The 13,585-nt window shown below is 33.3% G+C and overlaps 1 protein-coding gene and 1 long non-coding RNA gene across 4 annotated transcripts; one reads left to right on the forward strand and one right to left on the reverse strand.

Moving 5' to 3' along the window:
- Positions 1-540: 540 nt before the first annotated feature.
- On the forward strand, positions 541-11,120 carry LOC144421875 (uncharacterized). The gene is made up of 3 exons (XR_013475007.1): positions 541-665; positions 9,917-10,016; positions 10,546-11,120. It is a non-coding gene; the product is annotated as an uncharacterized LOC144421875 (long non-coding RNA).
- Positions 664-12,729, reverse strand: LOC144422060 (uncharacterized). Of its 3 annotated transcripts, none has more exons than XM_078111798.1 (10): positions 12,429-12,729; positions 11,585-11,613; positions 11,001-11,122; positions 9,302-9,324; positions 8,724-8,755; positions 8,143-8,213; positions 7,459-7,531; positions 3,522-3,688; positions 3,131-3,218; positions 664-2,110 (listed from the first exon to the last, which is right to left on the reverse strand). In XM_078111798.1, exons 1-10 carry the CDS (start codon positions 12,459-12,461, stop codon positions 2,089-2,091), a joined length of 660 nt encoding a protein of 219 aa, XP_077967924.1. In that variant the 5' UTR covers positions 12,462-12,729; the 3' UTR covers positions 664-2,088. The 3 variants fall into 3 exon arrangements, with proteins under 3 accessions (XP_077967924.1, XP_077967926.1, XP_077967925.1); XM_078111800.1 differs by lacking the exon at positions 12,429-12,729 and adding an exon at positions 11,725-11,811; XM_078111799.1 differs by lacking the exon at positions 12,429-12,729 and adding an exon at positions 11,710-11,790.
- Positions 12,730-13,585: the final 856 nt, after the last annotated feature.

A 13,585-nucleotide genomic window follows, 5' to 3' on the forward strand; every position in this document is an offset into this window, starting at 1 on the left:
ACCATCATGGCTGTGGTGACATTGATTATGATCTCTGTTATGTTGTTTTCCGTTCAGAATGATTAGCAGATGCTGTTAACTCCATTGCAGAATCCTTTTGCCAAAACACTGTTGCAAGGTGATTCGTTATGCCACATTTCTTTCAGGTTCTGCAGAATGCTTTGCAATGTGGTTTTCTTCTGATCAAATGAACTGCGTTAATTGCTTCCACAGTCATAGCATTTTTGAGACATAGGTTTGGTGAGCTGCCTTTGATTGCATCTCTGACCTCGAAACTGAAAGTTTATTGTCAGAAAATGGGTTGAAAAGTTAGAAGACAATACATCAAAAAAAAAATATGTAAAGATTGATGATCAATGCTAGAAAATAGTGTCCTGGACATAGTCAGCTTATAGATGAAAGTGAAACATGTGCCATATATAAAGTCCATCCACTTGTGGTTGACTTATCTTTGGCTACGGATTATTTTAATTAGACTGTAGCACTGTGTGACACCTACATATGGTGGATGAAGTTACTTAATAGAGCACCGTAGCACAAAAAGACTTCAACAATCGTTGAAAAATTTACGAAGACCTGGATTTGCATATTTGAAAGGACCCAACCAAGTACATTCTGATCATTGTGAAGAACTCAATTCGGCAGGAACTAAGCGTAGTCGAAATGTTGGTATCAAAATTTTTTTTACTGCAGTATATTTTTTTTAGAGCAATTGATTATGTTAGCGTTATAAAAGGCTTACTTCTGAAATTTGTCCTATTACAGTGAAAGATGAAAATGATTGAGAAACAGCACTTGCCCAGGAAGTTAGTACTAAAAATAGTCAATACCAAGGTTTCAGCCCTAACCTACTTGTTATTGGTAGAAACATCTGCTGACTACCATCTATTATTCATGGAAATTCTTTCAAAACGAATGACTACTAGAATGTATGTAGCAAAACATGTAATAGCATTATCCATATTGCTCGCAAAGCATTTATTGAGTCTGGGTATTAATAAATAAAGCATTCCTGCTTGTAAAATATTTTTCAAGATTACATCACATATCAACCTCAACACCACTATTTGTACAAGTGGTTCCTAAATGAACTACGTAATTGCAGAATGAAACGACCTCTTACTGCAGCTATACAACCAGTATACAAGAGAACCACCAGAACTTCACCCAAGAATAACAGTTATTATGATAAAAGTGTTTTTCATGCCGATACTGAATTTAAATTTTGTAACAGAAATGTATTTTTCCATAATTTTGACCTTATATCTGCCCACCCAGGATTTTCAAAAACGGGGGTTTCAAAACCAGAAATTCCCATTCCATTCGGAAACTATAACCATGATTATGCATTCGCTAAAAGAGACAACTTTTTTAGCATATACCGACTAAAATACCCTTTGTTGACATAAAAATATGAAAAAAAATGCCCAATTATATTTAGTTTTGGTCTTTATATTTGCGATTATGCGATTCACTTCTACCATTTATTTATTTAGTTTCAAATACACAAAAGTATCATCAGAACATTCCCATGGACTAGCAGTGAAACTCTCAAGCGACATTTACAGAACAGCAATTACCAAAAATATCTTTACCGTTGATATAGACATTAACTGTAAGGGTCCAGAGTTGGATCAATATCCAATTATCATCATATGGCTATGTGTAAGCCATCCTACCTATGAGAATGACTGGCGCATTGCGGCATGTTTTAAGTATATATTTTTTTAATCTTACACTACGATAGAATAGGTCAATAGAGACCTGAACGCGGTTTCATCACTTTCAGTACCTGAATTTGACAGCCAAGGTAAAAAACTCATATAGAATTAGGTATTTTTGAAATTTGAAACTTTACAATCATGCCTTGTCGACAGATCACAGCATTGATTAATAAAAACAGCAGGATTTAAGAAAAACTCACCACTCTACAGGAAAATATTATTCTTTGAATTTTACCACATAGATACTTTGTGAGGATTAATTGTCATCTTGGAATTGAAAGACAGTGTTGTCTTTTTCATATCATGCAAGTGCTTTATTTATTATCAATACCATACAAAAATAATTTTAAATTCATTCTGGTCTTTAGGGTGTAGATGTAATATATCTGCAAGAAAATATTATATTCATTAATGAAAAGTTGGAAAATAGTTGAAAATGAAATACTAAATCATACTTTAGTTCTGTCCAACAAAATTATGTTCATTTTCGCGACACACCCATTGGGAACTGCTGCTATAGACATTAACTTTAAATTTCCAAATATGGACCTTTCCCCCCGACCTTTGACCCCCGGAATATTCTTCTCATACTTTATCATTGCAGAATTTTCAGGGCTATTCTAAGAGTGCTTTTGCGAGTTGGCACCTGTGAAATGGGCTATGTGTTTTAAACCATCATTATGATTCATCGCATACAACAATCTGTTTTTTAAATGTACCGGTAAAGAATTTTAGCCGACTCTATCACAGCTATTTCTACACTAATTTTTTATTATTGCAATTAAATTGAAACTCCTAGGAAGACAGAGTGATCATTGAATTATCTGATTTATATTTTTAAGTTTCTGAAACACAACTGAAAACTAACGAATAGAGCTCAAAAACGCGAAAATGAGGTAATGTTCGCGACCACGCTTGAAAAAGGAAGTCGATGCTCGGGGAGAGGTCCATATGACTCGGAGTTGGATCAATATCCAATCATCATGATATGGCTATGTGTTAGCCATCCTATCTATGATGACTGGCGCATTGTGACCTGTTCTAAATATATATCTTACATTATGATAGAATAGGTCAATAAATAGCTGGAAGTACTATCAACACTTCAAGTACCGGTACCTGAATTTGACAGCTAAGGTACAAAAACTCAAACTGGGTTGGATATATTTGAATTTTGAAACTTTACAAGCATGCCTTGTTGACAGATCACAGCATTGATTAATAAAAACAGCAGGATTTAAGAAAACTTACCACTCTAAGGGAAAATTTAATTCTTTGAATTTTACCACATAGATACTTTGTGAGGATTAAATGTCGTCTTGGAATTGGAAGACTTTTTTTTTTTTTAATACCATGCAAGTGCTTAATTTATTCTCAATACCATAAAAAATAATAATATACTATACCTTGTTTGGTTTCTGGGTTTTTTCCTGATACAGTAGGTATCATCTGTGCGTCTGGAGTCATCACTGTCAGTGTGTAATATGTCGACAGCTGAATGAAATATATATATTCTATATAAGTTGCAATTATTTGATCGTTGGCAATGAAATTAAGCGCAGGTGTCAAACGTTTCGAGAGTTTTAGTGAAGTGAAAATTTGTAAATTTCAATAAGTCTCATGTTGACCGAAAATTCTCCATAGACAAATGAGGTTTGTTTTTTATGCTGGAGTCAAAATTTCCATCAACTCGAAATTTTTTTAGGAGAGTAGATTTTAAATGGTCCAGAATTTAGAGTTTTGAGTCGGGTACTCTGCTTGTAAAAAACAAAAATTTTTGCTATAAAACTGACTTACCGTTAGGTAAAGTGACAGTTGTTAACTCACTGACAGATGATGACTCTGTTATAAATGATACCTCTCTGACAGATGACGACCCATTGATCGACGATAGGTCCGTGACAAATGGCATCTCAGTGACAATTGGCAACTTAGTGATGGTAGCAGATGGAGATAGATATTTTCTGCAAGAAATTATTATATTTATTGATGAAAAGATGGAAAATGGTTGAATATTTGACTTTATGATCAAAAATATTATTTGACTGCAGAATATCTAAAATGTTAAAAAGGAAAAATGCATAACTAGTACCACTATGAAAGCAAAAGAATGTCAATTAGTCAAAACATTCCATTTTGTCCCCAAATTTATGTATCTGCATTATTGAATATAAATCATTTGAGATGTATCCATACATGAGCAAACTTAGAAACCTTTTGGAACAATTGTAATCCTCTTTAATAACATAATATTTTGGCTAGTGGTCCCAACCTTCGTCTATTTTAGAACTTTTTTCCCATTTCTCACTGCATAAAAACTACTTTATTTATTATTGCAGCTTCATCGCTCTCCGACATTTGTAATGTTCACCGGTTGGGATTCATTTCGGACACTATATTATGTCAAAATCAACCCAATCAAAATACACATTAGTCCAGTGGTTCTTAATAACCTTTTTTGAACAATTTACCCCTTTATCAAACAAGGTTACAAGATTTACCCCCAATACATCTGATATTAAAAATTCGTCAGGTAAAGTATAAATAGCTCTAAATTTAGATGCGAAGTCTCTCTCTCACTCTCTTTCTTTTTTATACCCCGTCTTCGCCTCTGTATTGGGCTTCAGATCGGCGTGAAAAATAAGAGAGTGGGGTTCGGTGGGAAAAGAGTGGTGTGGGAGGGGGAAAACGTATGCGGGGGGGATATTGAGGTGATAGAGAGTTGCGAAAATAGTTCGGAGTGGGTAAATGAAATCATCGATCACAAAAAGCTTTCAAGATGATTTCTCCAATCGTATGTGCTTTTTGCACAGAACACTCTGGGGAATATAAAGACCATCCTGAATAAGATACGTCAACTCAAAATATAAAAATTTGCTCTGATTAGGAGCGCAGCTAAGATTTAGACACAGGGTTAAAATCCAATCCCTTATGAGACAGTCGTCGCGGTTACGCGCTCGTTAAAAGACCCCACTTTTGCAGCCGACTTTCCTCATTTCCCTGACAATTATGAGAATCTAAAATGTCTTTCTATAGTAATTTAAATGTGTTCAACGTAACTTGCAATTGTTTCTTCTTACGGCAAAAGAAAAACATTACTACTCTAAAGTCTACATTACCAAGGTAATCTGTGAACATGAAAATATGAAATGAACTGCCCGATTATATTTAGCTTTGATTCTTTTTTTTCGATGAATGCACATGAAATATATTAGTAAATCGAAAATACATATTCAACGCCTGGAAATCCCTTCCGAAAGGCTACTGAAGTTCCTTCGCCGTGAATACGCCACTTTCTCAGCAGGCACAATTGGCTGTATTTCATTCAATGTCATTGACGCTATGGTTCCAACGCCGACTGAACATAATGTGTGCTACAGACACACGAATTTTCGCGATTCACAATGGATAAAGAGGCGTTTTTAATCGTCACCTGCCTCCTATGACGAAACTTCTATTGTTTTGGGTTTTATTCTTAGTGTTTTATATTGCCGCCTGTCAACCAATAAATTAGCGTTACTAATTAAATGATATACTTGAGCATATTCCCGCCGATGAACATAAGACATACTTATGTTGAAGGAAATATGTGATTTAGCGAGAATAAACACCGACGTTAAGGTGTCTACGACCAAAATAACAAGCCATGCTGACGAAAAATATCGGCGATTATAGTAAAATGCAATCGCACACGTTACTAACGATTTTTTGAGTCTTCCAAGTCTTTTAAAGGAGGGGGGTCAAAATTTTAATGAAAAGAACTCGATTTATTTATGGGTGTTGGTTTTCAATTTCGTTTGAAATAGGACCGCTATTAATAAATAATACGCTGACACTGATTTCTCGTAACAAAACAAGCAAATAGATATGTTTTGTGTTTGTTTAAAATATTTTTTACAATAACGAAATTTACCCCCAAGAATGAAGAAGTTTACCCCCAGGGGTAAATTTACCCCAGGTTAAGAAATGCTGCATTAGTCGGAACTAGTCAAAAAGGAAATCATTGTAAATGAAAACACAGTAAAACCCAAAAAACATTTTTTTGAGAAACAAAAATATTGATCTAAGACGCATCAACATTTGACAATTAAGCATAAATCTCAATCTCTTCATCATTAAATACTGTTTTTAGTATTTACTAACAAAACAAACAATTTTATAATGATTTAAAGTCTCAGTAGCTCAATCTCCTATATTTCTAAATGAGTGTCTGTGGCCTTAATTGAGAAATTTAAATCTTATAAATTTTCACTATTTCAGCTGCTATAATATTAGTATTTTTGTGGTATAATTGATATTAGTGCATTTTCAGCTCTTGGATTTTTTGCCAACAAAATTGGGAATTGTCCTAATGATCCCACTCTCATGTTTTTGCGTCAGTTTTATAAGGAATGAACATGAATGCTTACGATACTGTATTTTCTGCTTAATAAGTCTTTTTTTTTGTCTAATTTTTTTTTTGGGGGGCGTCTTGTTGGACGACTATTCTTACTTTCCTTCGATGGGTTCGGCTTATACTTCTCAAACATGATTTATGTGAGCTCAATATATGGGTTGATAAATTTTATAACATATTCACAGAGGTCAAAGTTTCTGTCAATCAAGATAATTTAATTGACTTTGTAGCACCAGCAGTTACTTGTCTCATTCCTTTAAAAACATGGCATGCAGTAACTATCACACCATATCATGGGTTATTTCAGTTTATGTATTGTTCAAAATGATTAAAATTACCCCTTATTGGTAAAAATAATGCTGTGAATATTATTCTACCTGAAATAAACAAGACCTGGTTCCAACCATATAAAATTATTGATACATATTACTGACCCACTAAGACGAACTTTTTCTTCCCATCTTTTTGTCTTATTGGATGGCTATATGGAAAACCCTCTTTTTCAGTGCTAAATTTAGGCTTAGCCTCTTAGATCTCTTTATTGGGAAATACGGTATTTGTTTTATGTGTGTCTTTTCCAATTTTATTAATCCCAGGAAATTCGAGAATTATATGGTGAAAATCACAGAAAATCTAGATTTTAAATCTGGCTCCGAAATAGCAACTCTGATATGAACACGAAGGCTAAAATGAAGTAGCAGAAGTATGCAATGTGCTCTAACACAGATTCCCACAAACTTTTGGGCCGTGAACCCTTGGTTGTAAATCTTGTTTTTGACGGCCCCCCATCTTATGCTGTATCATTGAATCTGAATCAATACATTCTAGGGCAATTCGATAGAATTATGATTGATTGACCCCCGATATCTGGGCTGGCGGTACTAATTGAACACTTAGAACGAATTTAATTCTATATATTACTGGTGCAGTCTCACACATTTAACTTAATTTTTTTACTTCAATTGTTAAGGTTTCGTAACAATTATGATACGAGACTGTGTGAACTTATGTTCTATCTCGTTCATGAATGTCTATGTGACAGTGGATATACGTTAAAATGTATGTGTCAGATTTATAATATGTTGCGGACCCCTGTGCAGTTATCCCAGTCCGCAGACACTAGTTTGGGAAACCCTACTATAACATACATACAACTGATAGGAATTCTTTATAAATATTTCCGATTGTTTTGTATGAAAAAAGAAGTTAGGTAGTTCAACACCAATTCTCAAGGAATTATGTTTGACTAACGAGGTATCACTGTATACTAAAAACAACCCAATTACCAATAATTCATTACTGAAATCAGTGAAAAAACAAAGTAATATAAATGAATACCTGACATATGATGGCCAATCCACTCTGCAAACAAGTTCCAATTCGTCATTAATTTCTTTTCCTTGCAGTACCGCTGTGAAAAATTTAAAATTGAATAGGTTTTTGGTTTCAAAATTGTGGTTCACATTCAATTCCAAATAGTGTGAACTTCACTGTGTTATTTCCACGATTTAGTCATAACTTTAGTAATGCAAATTTTCATAAATTATTACTGATAAACGAATATCAGAGTAAATGAACATATAGAGAAATATCATATTGAATGTATCCAATTCCAACCATATTTGAGGAATTGATTTATATTTGACATCACATGAGGGACAGCCTGGTCAAAAAGATTTCAAGGGTGCAATGGCAGTTGAAGTGTTGAATTTAACGACGTGGGAAAAAATTGTGTAGGTAATACAGAACCAGAAAGTTTGTGGTCTTTCAGAAAACAGTAGTCCCTTACACATCCTTAGATATCAGTGGATGCTTGCTCTGTGACCTTTATTTGAAGTGGAAGGCGTGAATAAGTGTTGAAGGACAATTGATGCACAAACTTTATTTGTGATTACCAAAGGCTGAACTATAGATTCGAGTTACACATATTTTTGTAATATTTGTGAGTTCAACTGGCAAAATGTTTTTGCTTTCTCTTCATAAAATAGGTAAATTCTCTGTCCTTATATTGAAAATACTTACGTTGAAAATTGGCTCGTTCCAACATTTGTCTCACGGTGGGTTTGTGAATTTTTGGTGCAGCTGCGCTGTTACTGCAAAGAAGCATTAGATAATAATGACTATACATTTTTAATCACCAAGGTGGAGTATTAAGTTTGCTAACTTGAATTCTGAAATGTGTTTCTTAATTTTCAGTGCAAATGATCAAATAAAACATATTACTAATTAACTGAGGTGCATATCAGATGTATGTACTCAAGTATAGCTTGGTGGTTCTTATCAAGGATGATTAACTTATTAACTAGTTTTGTTAGCACTTATAAAAATAGCTAGAGTGAAGTTCCATCTACCTAAAATACATTGTAATTATATTATTTGCCTTGGCCTTGCAAGATCACTTATAAACATTGGTCCTGCGATACTTGAAAACTTATGTGAACATCAGAAAGCAATTTTTTTTCAATAGAGTTTTCCAACTTTTCCCAAAGAAAAGTTTCCTACTTTTGTCTACTTGATGTTTTTGTCTCGTAAACCAAAAAAATATATATCTGAATCGCTTTTCCTTCCCGAATTTCTCTAAGAGGTTATATGGAAATCTTTACCTTGAGTCATGCTGTATGAAACTGTTTTGCTTCTGAAAATCAAGTACAAATAAAATTTAACTACGGAACATACCAACAGATATGAAGCACAGCTGCAAAATTTACTATTATGGTAATCTTCTTGAACAAAATTCCAATACTGAGTACTAAATGTGACCTGAATTTTTTCTTATCCAAACAAATCATTTAAATAAAAACTAAGCATCATCCAATACAAACAAACCCTAGTCAGATATTCATATAAAAATTTACTATTTAGTTCATTTAATTTTTCAAAAAACAGAGAACATGTAGAATCACCATTTACCTTAAAGACTAGTTTCTGGACTCATGCTTATTGCCCACAATGACAATTTCAGTAAATGTGAATGCACTGAAGTATCGGTTGAATCAACAATTTAACATAGAAAATATGTAAAATTTGTCTCATTGAAAAACTTGGGACTACATTTGGCACAAGTGGGTAGAGCAATAGGATAAACGTTGGGGTTCAAATCTTGCTAGAAATTTCATAAGTTTTTTATATCTTCAGAATAGAAAATATCAATTTAGATGAATTAGATGTTTTATGAACTCACCGGTATAGATGTTTTCTTGTATCCTGTAACCAAATAACAAATCAGAGGAACAATGATTACTGTTATGCAGATAAACAATAGTGAAAAGTAATACCTATACTGGTAGTTGAAGTTTTACATTCAACTGTTGAATTGAATCAAATATTATCACACTTTCTATGTAAACACCATTCTCCCTTTGGTTGTAAATATAAAATTCTTACTACCAATGTATATTTCAGTCTAACACTGGGAAACATTTTTGCTGATGGGCCATACAACCAACTTGAGACATCTAGCTGGGCCACACAATATATTAATTTTTTCCATGCTCACAACGAATTGAAAAATTTTAATAATGAAAAAGGCTATCACTTAGCCTTACAGTAATAAAGGCATCAGGCAAAACCACGAAAGATTTCACGTAGTGACAAGAGCAAATACTATTCTGTTTTCATACCAATGTGAGCTGAGTGCCTTTCTAAACACAAACTGTCATTTTAGAATGTTATGCTAAAATCTGAGTGTAGACAAGGGTCATACTATATGGCCTACTTCAAAGCTTATTCCAATATAAGTGTTGAGTGGAAATTGATGCACAAACTTTATTTGTAATTATCATGAACTGAACTTCAGTTTAGAGTTACACACACTTACATTTCGGGGACCAGCCAGCTGGGGGTGGGAGGATTTTGCGGCCTACAAGGGTCAACACTATTTTGAGAAAGTGAGACAGGTAAATAATTTATTCTATGAGAATTTCTCCAAAATTTCAAGCGAATATTGTTTTGATCATGTAGAAATACCAATATTTAGTATCAGTATTATAACTCAAAGTTGAGTTGCATTATTAATCAATTATCAGTTTCATAAATAAACGCATCTGGTGATTGAATTGATAATAATGTTTCATTCAAATTAGGACCCTAATTTACAAACTGTGATATGGAAGGTCAAATCCTACGCAGAAGATAAAAAATCAGAATACAATTAATTTGTGTTGTGAAATTCGAATTCGTGTTGAAAATATTCGAATCATTCTGTTGAAAAAAGTGAATTTTGCCCACCACTAATCACGGCGGGTGTCAAGACTTATTGAATGACAATAAAAATATCCACTTGATTCAGCATTAACTCTATCAATGATTTAACATTTGATCGATGCTACATGCGAGCTTGTTTTGTGCATATAATTTCAAGAAGATAAGTTTAAGAACCATTGGCATACATCATTCGTTTATTCTCTATATTCATTTTGTTTCTAGGTTGTCAAGATTCTATTTGGTTCTTGTTGTATTTCATGTTCATTAATCACGTTTGTGCAAGACATCGATCGATGTGTAAATATTTCACACTGGGCATATAGCAGTCGAGAGTGTGCGGGCAGTGCGGCTACATATGTCTCTCTGACAAATAGTTAGTTTCCTCATAAAACAACGAAGAGCGGATGATTAGTGGATGTTTATCGACGTCTGGCACAGGGCAGCCATCTGAACGTAAATCTTGAATTTTGCTGTGAATGACGCAAAATTTTCGTTAAATGCCATACAGCGTCGTTAATTGCACTTTTGGCGAACCGTTTCAAATTCTATGTAAACCCTCTTAAAAATATCCTGGCTGCGCTCCTTGCACAATATTTGTGTGTTCAACTGGCAAAGAATTTTTCTTTTGGGATTTTATAAGTGGTAAAGTTACATGTCCCCTTATTGAAAATACTTACTTTTAGAATTTCTTTTGTTTGATTGATTTATAATGTCATTCCAAATTCTATTTTCATTAAGATTTGAGTGTTTGATATTCCTTTTCCGAACCATGACTCTTCGTGTTGGAGGTGGTCGACAACTGCAAGGAAAATTATAGCAATTAGAAAAATGCAAATGCATAAAAAATGGTGAACAAGAGATGTTATTATAATGACTATATAATTTTACCCACCGAGATGAGATATTAATTTGGCTCTTTTGAATTTTGGAATGTTGATCTTAATAAGTTTCAGTGAAATGATGAAATAAAATATATTAGTCATACTAATTAACTGAGGTGCATATCCGAGCACTCGAGTCTAGTAGTGTTATTTGAGAATTGACTGGTTAGCCTGGTGGTTCTTATCTAGGATGAGTAGATTGTTAACCAGTTTTGTTACATTTAAAATTTTTTTTACTATTACTTGGTATTTTTGTCAAATAAACTATATATTTCAAACTCTGGTCTGTCCAATATTTCTCTAAGTGCATATGCCTATGTCTATCACTCTTGATATACAACATGGAATATTCTGAATTTAATTAAATAAAAATATTTCACCTTGAGTCATGGTTCGGATCGATTTGGTTCTGAAAAGTAAATACAAAGAAAATTTAACTACATACCAACAGGGATGAAGCACAGTTACAATGTACTATTAGAAGAACCTTCTTGGGTTCACAAACCTTATATTGACTCACGCTTAAAATTTTGTAGATAAGTCACTATTTAGTTCATTCAACTTTTAAAAACTGTGAAGAATAAAATAATTTCTGTATCTACTTCCATATCAGTTGCTGCTTCTATATGGCCACATTCGGGTCAAAGGCCATGAATAGCTGAGATTTGAACATTTAGAACAGAGGTCGGCAACCTATGGCCCGCACAGCAATATAATCCGGCCCGCGATGCTTCACTGAATTATAGTAACAAAACAGCTGTTTTGACAATTATATTCTTTACATAACAAAATTTATTTTGGGACACGTGCAGACAAAATAAATTATTATAACCTAAAAAGTATATAATTCACAATTACGAGTTTAATGAGCTTATAATTTAAATATAATTAGCCAAATGGCAACAAAAGACAGAAAAGTTTATGCTAGTGCAAATGGTTTAATGAGGCAGAAAATATTCGAATTGTCAGTCTTCACGCGCTGCTCAAAATTTAACTTCTGATCTGTGTGAAAAAGTGTGATTCATTGGCCATCTGTTCGGTTTTATACTTTCTAAAAATATGTGTGGCCCGACAATGACTTGCAACCTTTAATTTGGCCTGCGAGCGATAAAAGGTTGCCGACCCCTGTTTTAGAATATCAGAAAAAACTAGATAAGTGAAAAATAAGAAACAAAGTATTTTGCTGGCGCTATGTTATTTTGGTACTTTTTGGTATGTACTTACTTGGTATGTCCTTTTTGTTGCAGCACCTATCATGTCAAAAAAGGTAATCAGGTTTTATGGTATTCTGATGTGAAATTCCCAAGTCTTAAGTCTTGACACAGATTGTATTTTTGTATGATAGGGTAGAACTTGGAAAGTTTCAATTTACAGTATTATAAAAAATGCTCTTATCAGACTACTGCTACATTTCTGAAACCGCAATTTCCAAGACATACAAGGTGAATTCAGTCTAATGTTGAATGCTTAACCAATGATAAAATCTTCAACTTTGTAACTATGGTTGCGCAAGACTAACTAACACATATGCTTCCTCTATGCCTTTACACTGGTGGTCTATGTATGCTTATAATACAAGTACGACATGGCAAAAATAAGGATATTGTTTTATTTGACATCAACAAAGATACTAGGTTAGTGTGCGACAAGACTCTTAGGACACATAAAGTGAAAGCTATATTCTCAAATAGTCATAAATGCAATATCTGTCCAAAAACATACAATATGTTTTCAGGTGGTATATTTATTGATGCTTCCACAATCACAATAAAATTCATTAACACAAAACAAAAACTTACGTTTGGTATATTTCATTACACTGCATTCAGATGACAGCTAAAATAAAAATAATAAAATACTTATCGTTATTGTATATAAATCTCATAACTGCACATCAAAAAATTCTGAGTGGTCAAATTGTGTCGGACTGATGAAGACACAATTTATCTTTTTTCACATTTATATTGGGTTTCAAAGCACGATGAATAGGAAAATGTGAGACGATCCCCCTTCCTTCCCAAAAAAAAGTTTTAAAGAAAGCATAACATTTGCACAAATCATCATTCAGATATAATCATACACAAACAGGAATTAATTTGCTGTATAAGTTTTCTTTATTTGCGCAGAAGTAATTACGGTAAATAATTGATGGGTTCTGTTTTATTGGGTCACCTGGTACTTAAATAAACATTAAACTAGATCAGGTACATTATTATGTTCTACATTATTCACTGAAGTCGATTTTTAAATCCAGATTTTTATAGATTAAGGTGTGAGTCAAAATTTGGAACGAAACTGAAAAACCATTTTATCAACATTTCAAAAATTTGCAACATACCGGTACTCTAATAAAAAGTTATCATTTATCAAATGTTAATCCG

This window comes from Styela clava, chromosome 4, assembly GCF_964204865.1.
Source record: "Styela clava chromosome 4, kaStyClav1.hap1.2, whole genome shotgun sequence".
NCBI lineage: Eukaryota > Metazoa > Chordata > Ascidiacea > Stolidobranchia > Styelidae > Styela > Styela clava.

Bases quoted from the DNA above. Each gene is read 5' to 3' on its own strand.
- LOC144422060 (XM_078111798.1), bottom strand. From the start codon at position 12,461: ATGATAGGTGCTGCAACAAAAAGGACATACCAA. The intron at 8,214-8,723 runs GTAAAGATTTCC...GCTTCTTTGCAG, and splicing joins TTCATACAGCATGACTCAAG to TAACAGCGCAGCTGCACCAA. The intron at 7,532-8,142 runs GTAAGTATTTTC...AATTTTTCACAG, and splicing joins GGAACGAGCCAATTTTCAAC to CGGTACTGCAAGGAAAAGAA.